Source organism: Trichechus manatus, unplaced genomic scaffold (genome assembly GCF_000243295.1).
Source record: "Trichechus manatus latirostris isolate Lorelei unplaced genomic scaffold, TriManLat1.0 scaffold00177, whole genome shotgun sequence".
Classification (NCBI taxonomy): Eukaryota; Metazoa; Chordata; class Mammalia; order Sirenia; family Trichechidae; genus Trichechus; species Trichechus manatus.
Genome location: NW_004444113.1, coordinates 1,186,520 through 1,199,032, shown reverse-complemented (window position 1 = coordinate 1,199,032; position 12,513 = coordinate 1,186,520). Strand labels below are relative to the sequence as shown.

Genomic DNA, 12,513 nt, shown 5'->3' with positions numbered 1-12,513 from the left:
ACCCACCCACCCATTTAATCCATCCATCCATCTACTCATTCCATCTATCCACCCATCCATCATCTGTCCACATTCATGTATCCATCATCCATCCATCCATCCACCATCTTTCCATCCATCCACCCATCCACTCACCCATCCATCCACTCACCCACCCACTCACCCATCCACATCTATCCATTCATTTGACTTTTTATTATGAAAAACTACACAGAAAAGTGAAGGGAAATAGTATAATTACTTCATGTATACCTGTCAAGTGGGGCTCTGGTGATGCAGTGGTTAAAGCACTCAGCTGTTAACCAAAAGGTCAGTGGTTCAAAACCATCAGTGGCTCCATGGGAGAAAGATGTGGCAGTCTGCTCTTGTAAAGATTTCAGCCTTGGGAACCTACGGGGTAGTTCTACTCTGTCCTATAGAGTGGCTCTGAGTTAGAAAGTGACTTGACGGCAGAGGGTTTATACCTATCACCTGGATTTAGCAATTGTTAACGCTTTGCCGCCACCACCGTCTGTCAGTCCGTTGGACTGTGGTGGTTTGCATGTTGCCGTGATGCTGGAAGCTATGCCACGGTATTTCAAATACCAGCAGGGTCACCCACAGGGAACAGATTTCAGTGGAACTTCTAGACCAAGTCAGACTAGGAAGAAAGCTCTGGTGATCTGCTTCTGAAAATCAGCCAGTGAAAGCCCTGTGGATCACAAGAAACCATTGTCTGACTCGTCTGCTATGGACACGTCATCAGGAGGGGTCAATTAGAAGAAGAGGACCCTGTGTTTGGTGACGAGGGCCGATGCAGGCGAGGGAGATCCTCAGCGAGACAGACTGGCATCGGAGCCGCAACGCTGGACTCCAACGTGCTGGCAACAGTGAGGGTGACACAGGGCCAGGCAATGCTCCCTTCCGTCCCTAAGTCCGAGTCGCCTCGGTGGCCGCTGTCTGTCTCTGTCTAACACTTTGCCACACTTGCTTCACCCATTTTTTTTTTGTGCTGACGTGATTTCAATCATAATCACCATGACACCTTACTCCTAAGCACTTTAGTATGCATCTTCAAAAACTATACACATCTCCTACAGAACCACTATCCTGTCAACACACCCAACAAAATTTTAACGAGCCCTTAAGCCGCTTGCCGTCGAGTCAATTCCGACTCATATCGACCCTGAAGGACAGAGTAGAACTGCCCCATAGGGTTTCCAAGACTGTAATATTTACAGAAGCACACCACCACATCCTTCTCCCACAGAGTAGCTGGTGGTTTGAACCACCGACCTTTCGGTTAGCAGCCAACCTGCTTAACCACTGCACCACCAGGGCTAGGTAGTTATACCTTGGTATACATACCAAGGAGCCCTGGTGGCTCTAACGGTTAAGTGCTCAGCTGCTAACCAAAGGGTTGGCGGTGTGAACCCACTAGCGGCTCCACAGGAGAAAAACTTGGCAATCTGCTTCCATAAAGATTACAGCCAAGAAAACCCTATAGGGTAGTTCTACTCCATCACAGGGGGTTGCTATGAGTTGGAATCGACTCAACGGCACCCAACAAGTATGCATGCTGCTCTGTGAATTCTGTAAGTCATTGCAGGATGTTATCGACCCCACAGAGGAAGGGGAAGCCAGCAAGTCAGAAGTACGGGTGTTGCCTGAACTCCTAGATTTCTGCATTACTGAGGGGGCTAGAGGAAAACCCCAGGTTTGGGGCCGGCTGGCCTCAAGTGCAGGGAGGCGTGTGAACTCCTGTACTTGCAGCCACTGATGGGACAGGTAGCAACGACGGTGGGATGTGCCCACTGTGTCCCTTACCTCTTATTTTTTTAAGTTATTTTTTATTTATTTATTTTTACATTATTTTTTCAAAGTTTTTTTTTTTTTAATTGTGCTTTAGGTGAAAGTTTACAGCTCAAGTTAATTTCTCATACAAAAATTTATACACATATTGTTTTGTGACATTAGGTGCAATCCCCACAATGTGACAGCACACTCCCGCTTGCCACCCCAAGTTCCCTGTATCTGCTCGTCCAGTTCCTGTCCCTTCCTGCCTTCTCGTCCCTGCTTTTAGCCAGGAGCTGCCCATTCGGTCTCGTGCATCTGATTGGACTAAGAGGCACATTCTTCACGTGTATTATTTTTTCTTTTATAGGCCTGTCTAATCTTTGTCCCAGGAGTGGGCTTCAGGAATGGTTTTAGTTCTGGGTTAACAGTGTGTCTAAGGGCCATATTTTCAGGGGTTCCACAGGTCTTTGTCAGACCATTAAGTCTGGTCTTTTTACGTGAATTTGAGTTCTTTTCTACATTTTTCTCCTGCTCTGTCCGGGACTCTCTGTTGTGTTCCCTGTCAGGGCGGTCATTGGTGGTAGCCGAGCACAATCTAGTTCTTCTAGTCTCAGGCTGTGGAGACTCTGGCTCACGTGGTCCTTTAGTCCGCTGCGCTAATATTTCCTTGTGTCTTTGGTTTTCTTCATTCTCCTTTGCTCCAAGTGGGATGGGACCAATTGATGAATCTTAGATGGCAGCTCGCAAGCTTTTAGACTCCAGGCGCCACTCACCCAAGTGGGATGTAGAACATTCTCTTAATAACCTTTGTTATGCCAAGTGACCTAGATGTCCCCCGAAACTATGATCCCCAGGCCCCAGCCCCAGCTGCTCTGTCCCTCAAAGTGTTTGGATGTGTCCAGGAAACTTCTTAGCTTTGGCTTTGGTCCAGCTGCACTGACTTCCCCTGTACTGTGCCCCTTACTTTTGATTATGCTCGTTAGTGCACATGTTCTCACTCCTTGATCTATGTGCTGGTGAAACCAGCACATTATTTACCAAAAGTCCATTTTTTTTTTGCCTTAAAGATAGGCGTTTTTCAAAATAAAGATGGTAAATACCATGTGCCCTCCCTGACAGTTCAGATATGATTACTTATAAACCGAACATTGACTTGCCTCTGGTATAAAGTGATTGACAGGTCTTTCAGAAACAAAAGGCATTGAGCTCCTGTTTTCTTCAGTACACAAGATCTTAACCATCTTGACAATCCACTTGTCTTAGTCATCTAGTGCTGCTATAACAGAAATACCACAAGTGGGTGGCTTTCACAAACAGAAATTTATTCTCTCACGGTCTAGGAGGCTAGAAGTCTAAATTTAGGGCACCAGCTCCAGGGGGAGGGCTTTCTCTTTCTGTTGGCTCTGAGGGAAGGTCCTTGTCATCAACCTTCCCCTGGTCTAGGAGCTTCTCAGCACAGGGACCCTGAGTCCAAAGGACATGCTCTGCTCCTGGTTCTTCATTCTTGGTGGTAGGAGGTCCCTCTGTCTCACTGCTCACTTCACTCTATTTCAAAAGAGATCGACTCAAGATACAACCTAATCTTGTAGATTGAGTCCTGCCTCTTCAACATAACTGCCCCTAATCCTACTTCATTAACATCATAGAAGTAGGATTTACAACACATAGTAAAATCGCATCAGATGACAAAATGCTGGGCAATCACACAACATTGGTAATCGCGGCCTAGCCAAGTTGACACACATTTCAGGGGGACACAATTCAATCCACGACACCACCTAACTAGTAACATGTCCAACCTCATGCTTCTGACCAAGCCCAAATGCAAAAATTTACCGATCTGGCAAAACCAGTTGTATTAAGTTTGGTAGGGCTGCTGTTAACAAAGTACCACAAACTAGGCAGCTTAAAACAACAGGAATTTATTGTCTCAGTTCTAGCGTCTGGAAGTCTGAAACCAAGGTGTTGGCAGGGCCACGTGCTCTATGAAGGCTCCCGAGGAGGATCCTTCCTTGCGTCTTCCCAGCTTCCAGTGGCTGCCAGCAGTCCTTGGCGTTCCTTGCCTTGGAGATGCATCACTCCAATCTCTGCCTGTCTTCACCTGGCTGCCTGCCCTCTGTATCCATCTCTCCTCTTTCACGAGGACACCACTCTTTTCAGATTAGGATCCACCCTACTCCAGTATGACCTCATCTTAACTGATAACATCTTCAAAGACCCTATTTCCAAACAAGGTCTCATTCACAGATACTGGAGGTTGGAACGTCAACGTATCTTTTGTAAGGACATAGTTCAACCCATTGCACCAGTATGCAACGCCTGGATTTAAAAGTTTTTGTCTACAAAAGCCTGTCTACAACTTGCAGAGAAGTTACGAAATGAGATGCCACGTCATGCTGTCTTGTGAATGAAGATGCAGCCGACACGGAGGGGGGCACCGTATTTCTAATCCCAGCTCCACCTCCTTCAGTCGCTGCTGCCTTGAGTGGCTTGATTATGCTCATTTAGACGGTGATTACACTAGCTTAGTGACTCATCTAGCTGCCACGATGCGCCCTCCTGTCACAGGAGGTACCTGTGCACTGCTCTCTATTTTGAGCAGCTATAATGAGGCATGGCCCTTCAGCTTCACCTTCCAGCTCACACTGGGGTAATATTTTTGGTGCCTGTTTCAGATACCGGCCCAAATCGAGCTGGTGTTGGAAAACAGCAATCTATTTCCAGGTTCCCTTGGTAACCTGAGCAATCTAGATTTTGTTTAAATTACCTCCTGTGAGCCAAATGCTAGAATTCTACACGGCAACCCAATGGCCCCACCTACTCTATAGCAAGCGTATGGTCCAGTAGTGTGGATGAAGACCCCAGGAATGTCCACCCAAGCTCCCTATGTTCCTCTAGAACTCCCTCCCTAAGACAAAAGACTGCCTGCCCACCTCGCCTGGGGTGCTCAGTGCTGGGGCTCGCATGAGGCTTGGTGGATGTTCCTAGAACTTCCCTTTCAGCCCTCCATCCTGTGCCCTTGGTGAGTGCTTCTCTTGTCCTCAACCATGCTTGGTCAAAGGAGCAGGGCACTCACAGACGAAGGAAGAAGGATGCAAGGGGGTCCCAGTCCTGGAAGGATATCTGACCCATGTTGCCTACAGGTTTGCTCTACAGTAACCAAGGCTTGGTGTCAGCTGCCATTGAGTGGGCTCTGGCTCATGGCAACCTCACGCACAACAGGCTCTGCTCCATCCCCATGATCAGTTATGGATTAGACTGTTGTGATCCATAGAGTTTTCACTGGCTGATTGTCAGAAGTAGACTGCCAGGCCTTCCTTCCGATTCCATCTTAGTCTGGAAGTTCCACTGAAACCTGTTCAGCATCCTAGCAACACGCAAGCCTCCACTAACAGACAGGTGGCGGCTGCAGACGAGGTGCATCGGCTGGGGATCGCACCTGGGTCTCACGTGTGAGGGTGAGCATTCTACCACCGAACCACTACCGCAGTCCCTCCCTGCGATTGGTTAGCAACGTGTCAAATGAGTAGAAAAAATCACACAGGAGTGTGTTCTTGGGTTGTTTTCCAAACCTGTCGTCAGCATCCCAGCCTGGAGAAGTGGGCTCACCACGATGTGTGGGGGAGCGTTTCATGGTGTGGATTCCTGTCTGTGAGGCTTCTGTAAAGATTCCTTCTCGTGGAAATGGATGAGGCAAAGCCTTCGCAGGGAGTCCACAGGGACCCAGGGCCTAACCCAAACGACTTCATCTACTACCTTTTCTTCCCACCCCCAACATTTAAGGCAGGACATTTTGCAGAAATAAACAAGGACAGAGTGGCAGAAAGGCCAAGGGGGTGTCTGAAAGTGGAGGGGAGCAATTCTACCAGACTCTGCCTGTTTCTGGCAGGAGGGTGCTGGTGGATCTCACACACACACACACACACATACACACACGCACAGGCACAAACACCCTCACATACACACACGGACATATACATCCTCACACACACACAGGCACAAACACAGCCTCACATGCACACACACACACACACGCACACACACAGACACAAATTCACGAAGACACACGGACACACACGGACACACATTCACACTCACAGACACACACTCACAGACACACATACACTAGGACCCCAGCTGGCCTATATTGCACCTTCGTATGAGTTAGAAAGAGGTGTCCCACAGAACGGGAGAAAAATGTGGAACAGAACTCAAATCGTTAAAAAGTCCAGACTTACTGAACTGCGTGAGACAAGAAGACTGCCCAAGACCATCACCCTGAGGTGCTCTTTAAACCTGGAACTGAAACTACCCCGAGGTCCCCTGTTAGCTAACTAACAGACTGGCTCAGAGAATGCATATCACTCGTGAGGACGACACTCCTCTGAAGTCTGTACGTGACTAAACGGTCAGCAAACACTGTCACCAAAGCCGAGAAGGTGAGGGGGCAGGGAACTAGGTTACTGCAAACAGAACAACCAGGACAGAAGTGACGAGAATGCTGACACAGAGTGAAAAATGGAACCGAATGTCACTGAACAATTTGTGCAGAAATTGTTCAATCGGAACCTGATTTCCTGTGTAAACTTTCACCAAAAACACAATAAAATATTATTAAAAAAACAAAAAGGAAGGAAGAGGATGGGGCCTCTGGGGAGCAGGCCTGTCCCTCTGCGGTGCGGTACGCGGAGCAGAGTAACACAACCACACGGGACAGCCCAGCCTCTGCTGCCCCGCGTGGACGGACAGGGGCTTGTCTGTGGGTGTGCAGGGGCGAGGGGGGAAAACAGCAAAGAGTGAACTGACTCACGTGCAGCCTCCTGCCCAGTAACACCCAGGGTTCGTGGAGTGGGCCCCACCCCGCGGGAGGAGTCGCTCTGTGCAGTGGGTTACCTGTTGGGGTAGGTGACGGGACACGGCACTTTGCCCGCGTAACTCTCGTTGAGCCAGCGATTGGCCAGTGCCTGCTGAATATTCGGCCTCTTCACGGGATCTGGTTCCAGGAGGGAGCGCAGGAAGGAGATGGCTCCTGGAAGGACAATCAGCAAAGGCACACCCACGTCACCAGCTGGACACAGACCACCTGCCAGCCCCTCCACGCCCACCCCAGTCGCTGCTGGGCAATCTGTTCTCTGGGTCTTTGGACAAAGCTTTGATTCAATAACTCACTGAGCCTGGATCTAGCCCCACTGCCCTCCAGGCAGGTGAAATGTTTTGAATCCCATTTCTTTCTCGCTCCTTAAAAAAAAAAAGAGGTGCCTGAGGTCCAAAGACACTTGCTTAAGGTAAACACTCCTAGGTGGCAAAGCAAAAACCGCCTCAGGCCTCTGGGCGCCCGCGCTTCTCCATGCGACCTGCAGTCTTGTCTTGGTCAGAGGTCAGCCAAGAAATGGTGTTCTAGTTACAGGCCTGAACGGTGAAACTACAACAGAAAAGTGTTTACACTCAAGGCAGGGTTTGCACTCAGAAAGCAACCAGAAGGTGAAAATCCAAACGCAACCCAACCCATCGGCCTCAAGTCGATTCTGACTCATAGCGACCCTACAGGACAGAGCAGAACTGCCCCATAGGGTTTCCAAGGACAGGCTGGTGGATTCCAACTGCCGACCTTTTGGTTAGCAGCTGAGCTCTCAACCACTGCACCACCAGGGCTCCAGAAGGGTAAGAGGCGCTCTGAGTTAGACCCTCAATGAGGACCGGGCAGCGTTTACTCTGTTGTGCGCGGGGTTACCATGACCCAGGGGGCTGGCTCAACAGCAGCCAACAACTTGGCCTTGACTGTGTGATAAGCAGAGTCTCAAGGGGCCTGGGAGGGCCTGCTCTGGGGTATTTTCTTTTAAAGCCATCTTGGAGGCATCCCACTTTTTTCCCCAAACTCTGGAGACTGATGATGGAGCACCAAGACTGAGGCTCACGCCCACTTAGCTGAGCAAACCAGGCCCCCATGACGCCAGAGAGCTGCACGTTTTTATTAAAGTGTTAAGTCAACTCTGGATAGTGAGTGACTCAAGTTTTAAAATTCTAGCTCGTGTACAAAGTTCCAGCAAGTGCCGCACTGTAAACCCACCACCTGATGGACCCCTCCCTCCTTTCCTGCTGTCCCTTTAAACGAGGGGACTGCCAGGGTGAGAGGCATGTAATGAAGCGTGCTCTGATTCTTCCGCCCCACGAGGTTCACTGAATCACATCGGATATGCTGAGCATGGGGCGCAAGGAAAGGAAACAAGGTACAGTTCATGGAATTATGAAAACCCTACAACCCCGTCTCCTCCCACCCCCAGCAAGGCAGTCTTTCAAATGCCCTGGTTCTCCTTTCATTACGCAAACCTTTTCTAAGCTCGTGTTGTCTGTCCAAGCACTGGGGACAGGAAGCTGTGTTCATTTCCGAGGAGAACAGCTGCACCTTTTAAGATTAAGTTGCCGTAAGAAAAAAATACCACAAGTGGGTGCCTTTAAAGAATAGAATTTACCTCCTCACAGTTCAGGAGGCCAGAATACCGAATTTAGGGCTTGGCCGCAGGGGAAGGGCCTCCTTGTCTACTTCACCCTCTAGTTGGTTGTTTTTCTTAGGTGCCCTTGAGTCAGTTGCGACTCACAGCGACCCCGTGTACAACAGAACGAAACACTGCCCGGTCCTGCGCCATCCTCACAATCGTTGTTATGCTTGAGCCCGCTGTTGCAGCCACTGTGTCAGTCCATCTCGTTGAGGGTCTTCCTCTTTTTCACTGACCCGCTATCTTACCAAGCGTGATGTCCTTCTCCAGGGACTGATCCCTCCTGATAACATGTCCAAAGTACATAAGACAAAGTCTCTCCATCCTCCCTTCCAAGGAGCATTCTGCCTGTACTTTTTCCAAAACAGATTTGTTCCTTCTTCTGGCAGTCCATGGTATACTCAATATTCTTCGCCAACACCATAATTCAAAGGCGTCCATTCTTCTTCGGTCTTCCTTATTCATTGTCCAGCTTTTACATGCACGTGAGGTGATTGAAAATGTCATGGCTTGGGGCAGGTGCCATCTTCCAGTGGCTGCCAGCAATCCTTGGCGTTCCTGGGCTTGAGATGCATCAGCCGCGTGTTCCTGGGCTTGAGATGCATCAGCCGCGTGTTCCTGGGCTTGAGATGCATCAGCCGCGTGTTCCTGGGCTTGAGATGCATCAGCCGCGTGTTTCTGTCTCCACATGACGTCTTCTCCCCGCCCCCCGTGTGTCTCTGTGTCTATTCTGCTCTTTTTTATAAGACTCCTCTCTGAAGGGATTAGGCTTAGGACTCAACCTACTCCGATAATGACCTCATTAACATCACAAAACAACCCCGTTTCCAAATAGGATCATATTTACAGGTACAGGGTTAGGACCTCAATATAACTTTTTGGGGGACACAATTCAATCCATAACAGATTATAACAATGAAGACAACTGCACGACATAGAAAAATTATGTTTATAACATGAGCAAAGATCACAGGCTGTGAAATTGCTCAGCATGAGAACACACAAGCACACATACAGACAAAGAATGCCGTGGATTACTTCAAAATGAAGACAATCTGTCTTGCTAGAGCTCTGAGGCCATAAAGCGGTATTTCTTCATTCCACATTCCTTATTTGATGGAGCACTGTCACGATGCCTTCACAATATCAGAAATGTTCTTTTACTCAGCATTGTGCATGATATCTGACTTCCAACATACCAAACAATAAATCCTGGGAAAATTAATCTTAATTCTCCTGGTCCCCAAACTTTTCTATCCTTCTCTCTAAAACTATTTTTCAGCTTTTCTAAGATAATCTAACCTTGTGAGGGAAGGTCATCAAAATTCTCCCTTTCTCATAGACTTCAGCTGTCATTTTAATGTTGTTCTTTAAAGAATGCAGGGTCTTTTCTGTTACCCATATTTTGCAGGGTAGAAATGCTGCCATCCAAGGAGGTGCCAGTTGTGATGCTGGAATCAACCCAAGAGAAAGGGCCCTTGCTCCTCCTGCCAGCAGGCACCTCCTCCAGGGTGGCCCCTTAGCTTCCTCGGGCTGCTGTCCCAAAATACCACAAGGCGGTGGCTTTAAAGAACACAAGTTTATTTTCTCACAACGCGATGGTTAATTTTATTTGTCATCTTGGCTTCGCTATGGCTCCCAGTGGTTTGGCCAAACACTAGCCTAGTTGCTCTGCCATAATGTAACCTAACTGAAAGACCTCCTCCAAGTGTTAAAAAGCAAAGATGGAAAAAAAAAAAAAAAAGCAAGGATGTCACTTTGAGAGCTAAGGTGTGCCTGACCGAAGTCATGGTGTTTTCAACTGCCTCATATGCATGTGAAAGCCAGACAACGAATAAGGAAGACAGAAGAAGAACTGACACCTTTCAGTTGTAGTGTTGGTGAAGAGTACTGACTATACCATGGACTGCCAGAAGAATTCAGAAATCTGTCCTGGAAGAGCTACAGCCAGAATGCTCCTTAGAAGTGAGGGTGGCAAGACTTCATCTCATGTATTTCGGACATGTTATCAGGAATGACCAGTCCCTGGAGGAGGACGTCGTGCCTGGATTGTGAGGATGGCACAAGACCAGACAGTGTTTCGTTCTGTTGTACATACAGTTGCTATGAATCAGAACCGACTCAATGGCACCTAACAACAACGTGACCTAATGATGCAATCAAATGCAGCGTGACCAATCAATCAGTTAACAGGGGAGTGTCTTAGGGTGTGGTCTGCTTCCAAATTATAAATGGGTGTTTTGGCAGAATTGCCCCCTCTCTTATCTCTGCATTCTACCTGCTGCCTGACCTACGGATCATGGGACACAGCCTGCAGGGGTCTCCAGCCTTTGACCTAACCTGCAGATCACGGGACACAGCCTGCAGGCGTCTGTCTCCGCCTTCGACCTGACCTGCGGATCACAGGACACAGCCTGCAGGGCTCTCCAGCCTTCGACCTGACCTGTGGATCATGGGACACAGCCTGCAGGGCTCTCCAGCCTTCGACCTGACTTGTGGATCATGGGACACAGCCTGCAGGGGTCTCCAGCCTTCGCCTGACCTGTGGATCACAGCACACAGCCTGGAGGGGTCTCCAGCCTTCAGCCTGAGCTGTGGATTTTGGACTTGCCAGCCCCCACAACAGCGTGCACCAACCCCCTGAAGTAAATCTCTCTATGAATGTGTGTTGTGTGTGTGTGTGTGTATATATATATATATATACATAATATACATGTTATCTCAGTTGTTCTGTTTTTCTAGAGAATCCTAAGGCACACAGTTCTGAAGGTTAGGCGTCCAAGCTTCCTGCGAAGGCTCTAGTGGAAGATCCTTCTGTATGTATCTCCTTCAGCTTCTGCAGCTCCAGGCATCTCTTGGCATTCCTTGGCTTAAAGCCGTGTCTTCAGGTGGCATCTTCCTCCTGTCTGTGACTGTCTCTGTGTCTGCCCTTCTCTTTTAAAACACCAGTTCATAAAGGATGCGGTTTAGGATACACTTGACTTCAGTGTCACTTTCTTAACTGATGAGATCTGCAAAGAAAAACCCTATTCCCCCCAACAAGGTCACATTCACCGTCGCAGGAGTTAGAATGTCAGCATAACTTGGGGGACACAATTCAGTCTACAGCGGGCAGCTGTGTAGACGCCAGTCCTGGAGCGCATCTAACACTCTAAGTCTTATACCCACGTCTCCAAGTAGAACTTTCCATATGGTCTTCAGTGGTGTGCAAAAGGAAACAGATTTCAAGAAAAAAGAGGTTCCTCTTTTTGGAAACTTTATCTCCCTTCCCTCAATCCCCCCAGCACTGGGTGGTCTTTGACGTCATGGATGCTCAACCGGGACACATTAGTCAAAGGACAAAGATGGGGCTTAATAAACACAAGGGTGGGGGGAGGGAGAGCCTGCTGAGCAAATGATATTTCTGAGATGTCTCTGTCACCTACCCTCAGAGGCCCTGGCAGGGTTTTTCAAAGTAACAGAACAGCTAAGAACAAACTGGATGTGCGTTTTTGTTCTATTTTCATACTTGAGCGCTCGGCATCTTCACAAACTGCTGATGGGCACAAGTAATTTCGGTTCAAATCTCTACTGACAAATTTTATTTCTTTGGGCGTTGCAAACATTGCATTACTCTCCAAAAAGGACTTGGAACACATTCTAAGAGGTCTTTGAGATAGGAAGTGGGGTCTTGAAAATCCCTGTCTCACAAACAAAAGGGATGAGAATAGCTCCCCTCATCTACTTCCCCACGGTGGTGCAACGGTTAAGTGCTCGGCTGCTAACCGAAAGGTTGGTAGTTTGAACCCACCCAGAGACTCCAAGGGAGAAAGACCCGGCAATCTGCCCTTGTAAAGATTACAGCCTAGGAAACCTATGGGGACAGTTCTACTCTGTCACCTGGGGTTGCTGAGTTGAAAATCAACTGGATGGCACCTGACCACACCACTGCCCCCCTCGCCCCCCCTCACTGGGTCCTGCTCTCCTGAAAGCTCACGCTCAGGCTCTCCACCCAGGCCTGGACAGTCTCCATGAGCCACGTGGTCTGTCCCACCAGCACGATCAACACAACACAGGGTGTACGTTCCTCCCACCCAAAGCTTGCTGTCCTCCATGAGTCGTCAGCTTCTCAATGTCTGGACTGGCTGCGTGGGCACACTGAGGCTGTGCCAAGGGAACGGGCCGCAGGAAGCTCATGAAGCCATGGGACACTTTGTGTTCGTGCAGCACGTGGAATGCTTCTGGGTTTGGAGGTCAGCTGCTG

The 12,513-nt window shown here is 48.8% G+C and overlaps 1 protein-coding gene across 1 annotated transcript in view; it reads right to left on the bottom strand.

Moving 5' to 3' along the window:
• Positions 1 to 12,513, bottom strand: part of HUNK (hormonally up-regulated Neu-associated kinase) — a 154,583-nt gene that overhangs the window by 34,409 nt on the left and 107,661 nt on the right. The window contains exon 8 of the mRNA XM_012558612.1: positions 6,670 to 6,805. Within this exon, the coding sequence (XP_012414066.1) occupies positions 6,670 to 6,805 (136 nt within the window). The remainder of the gene's footprint in view (positions 1 to 6,669; positions 6,806 to 12,513) is intronic.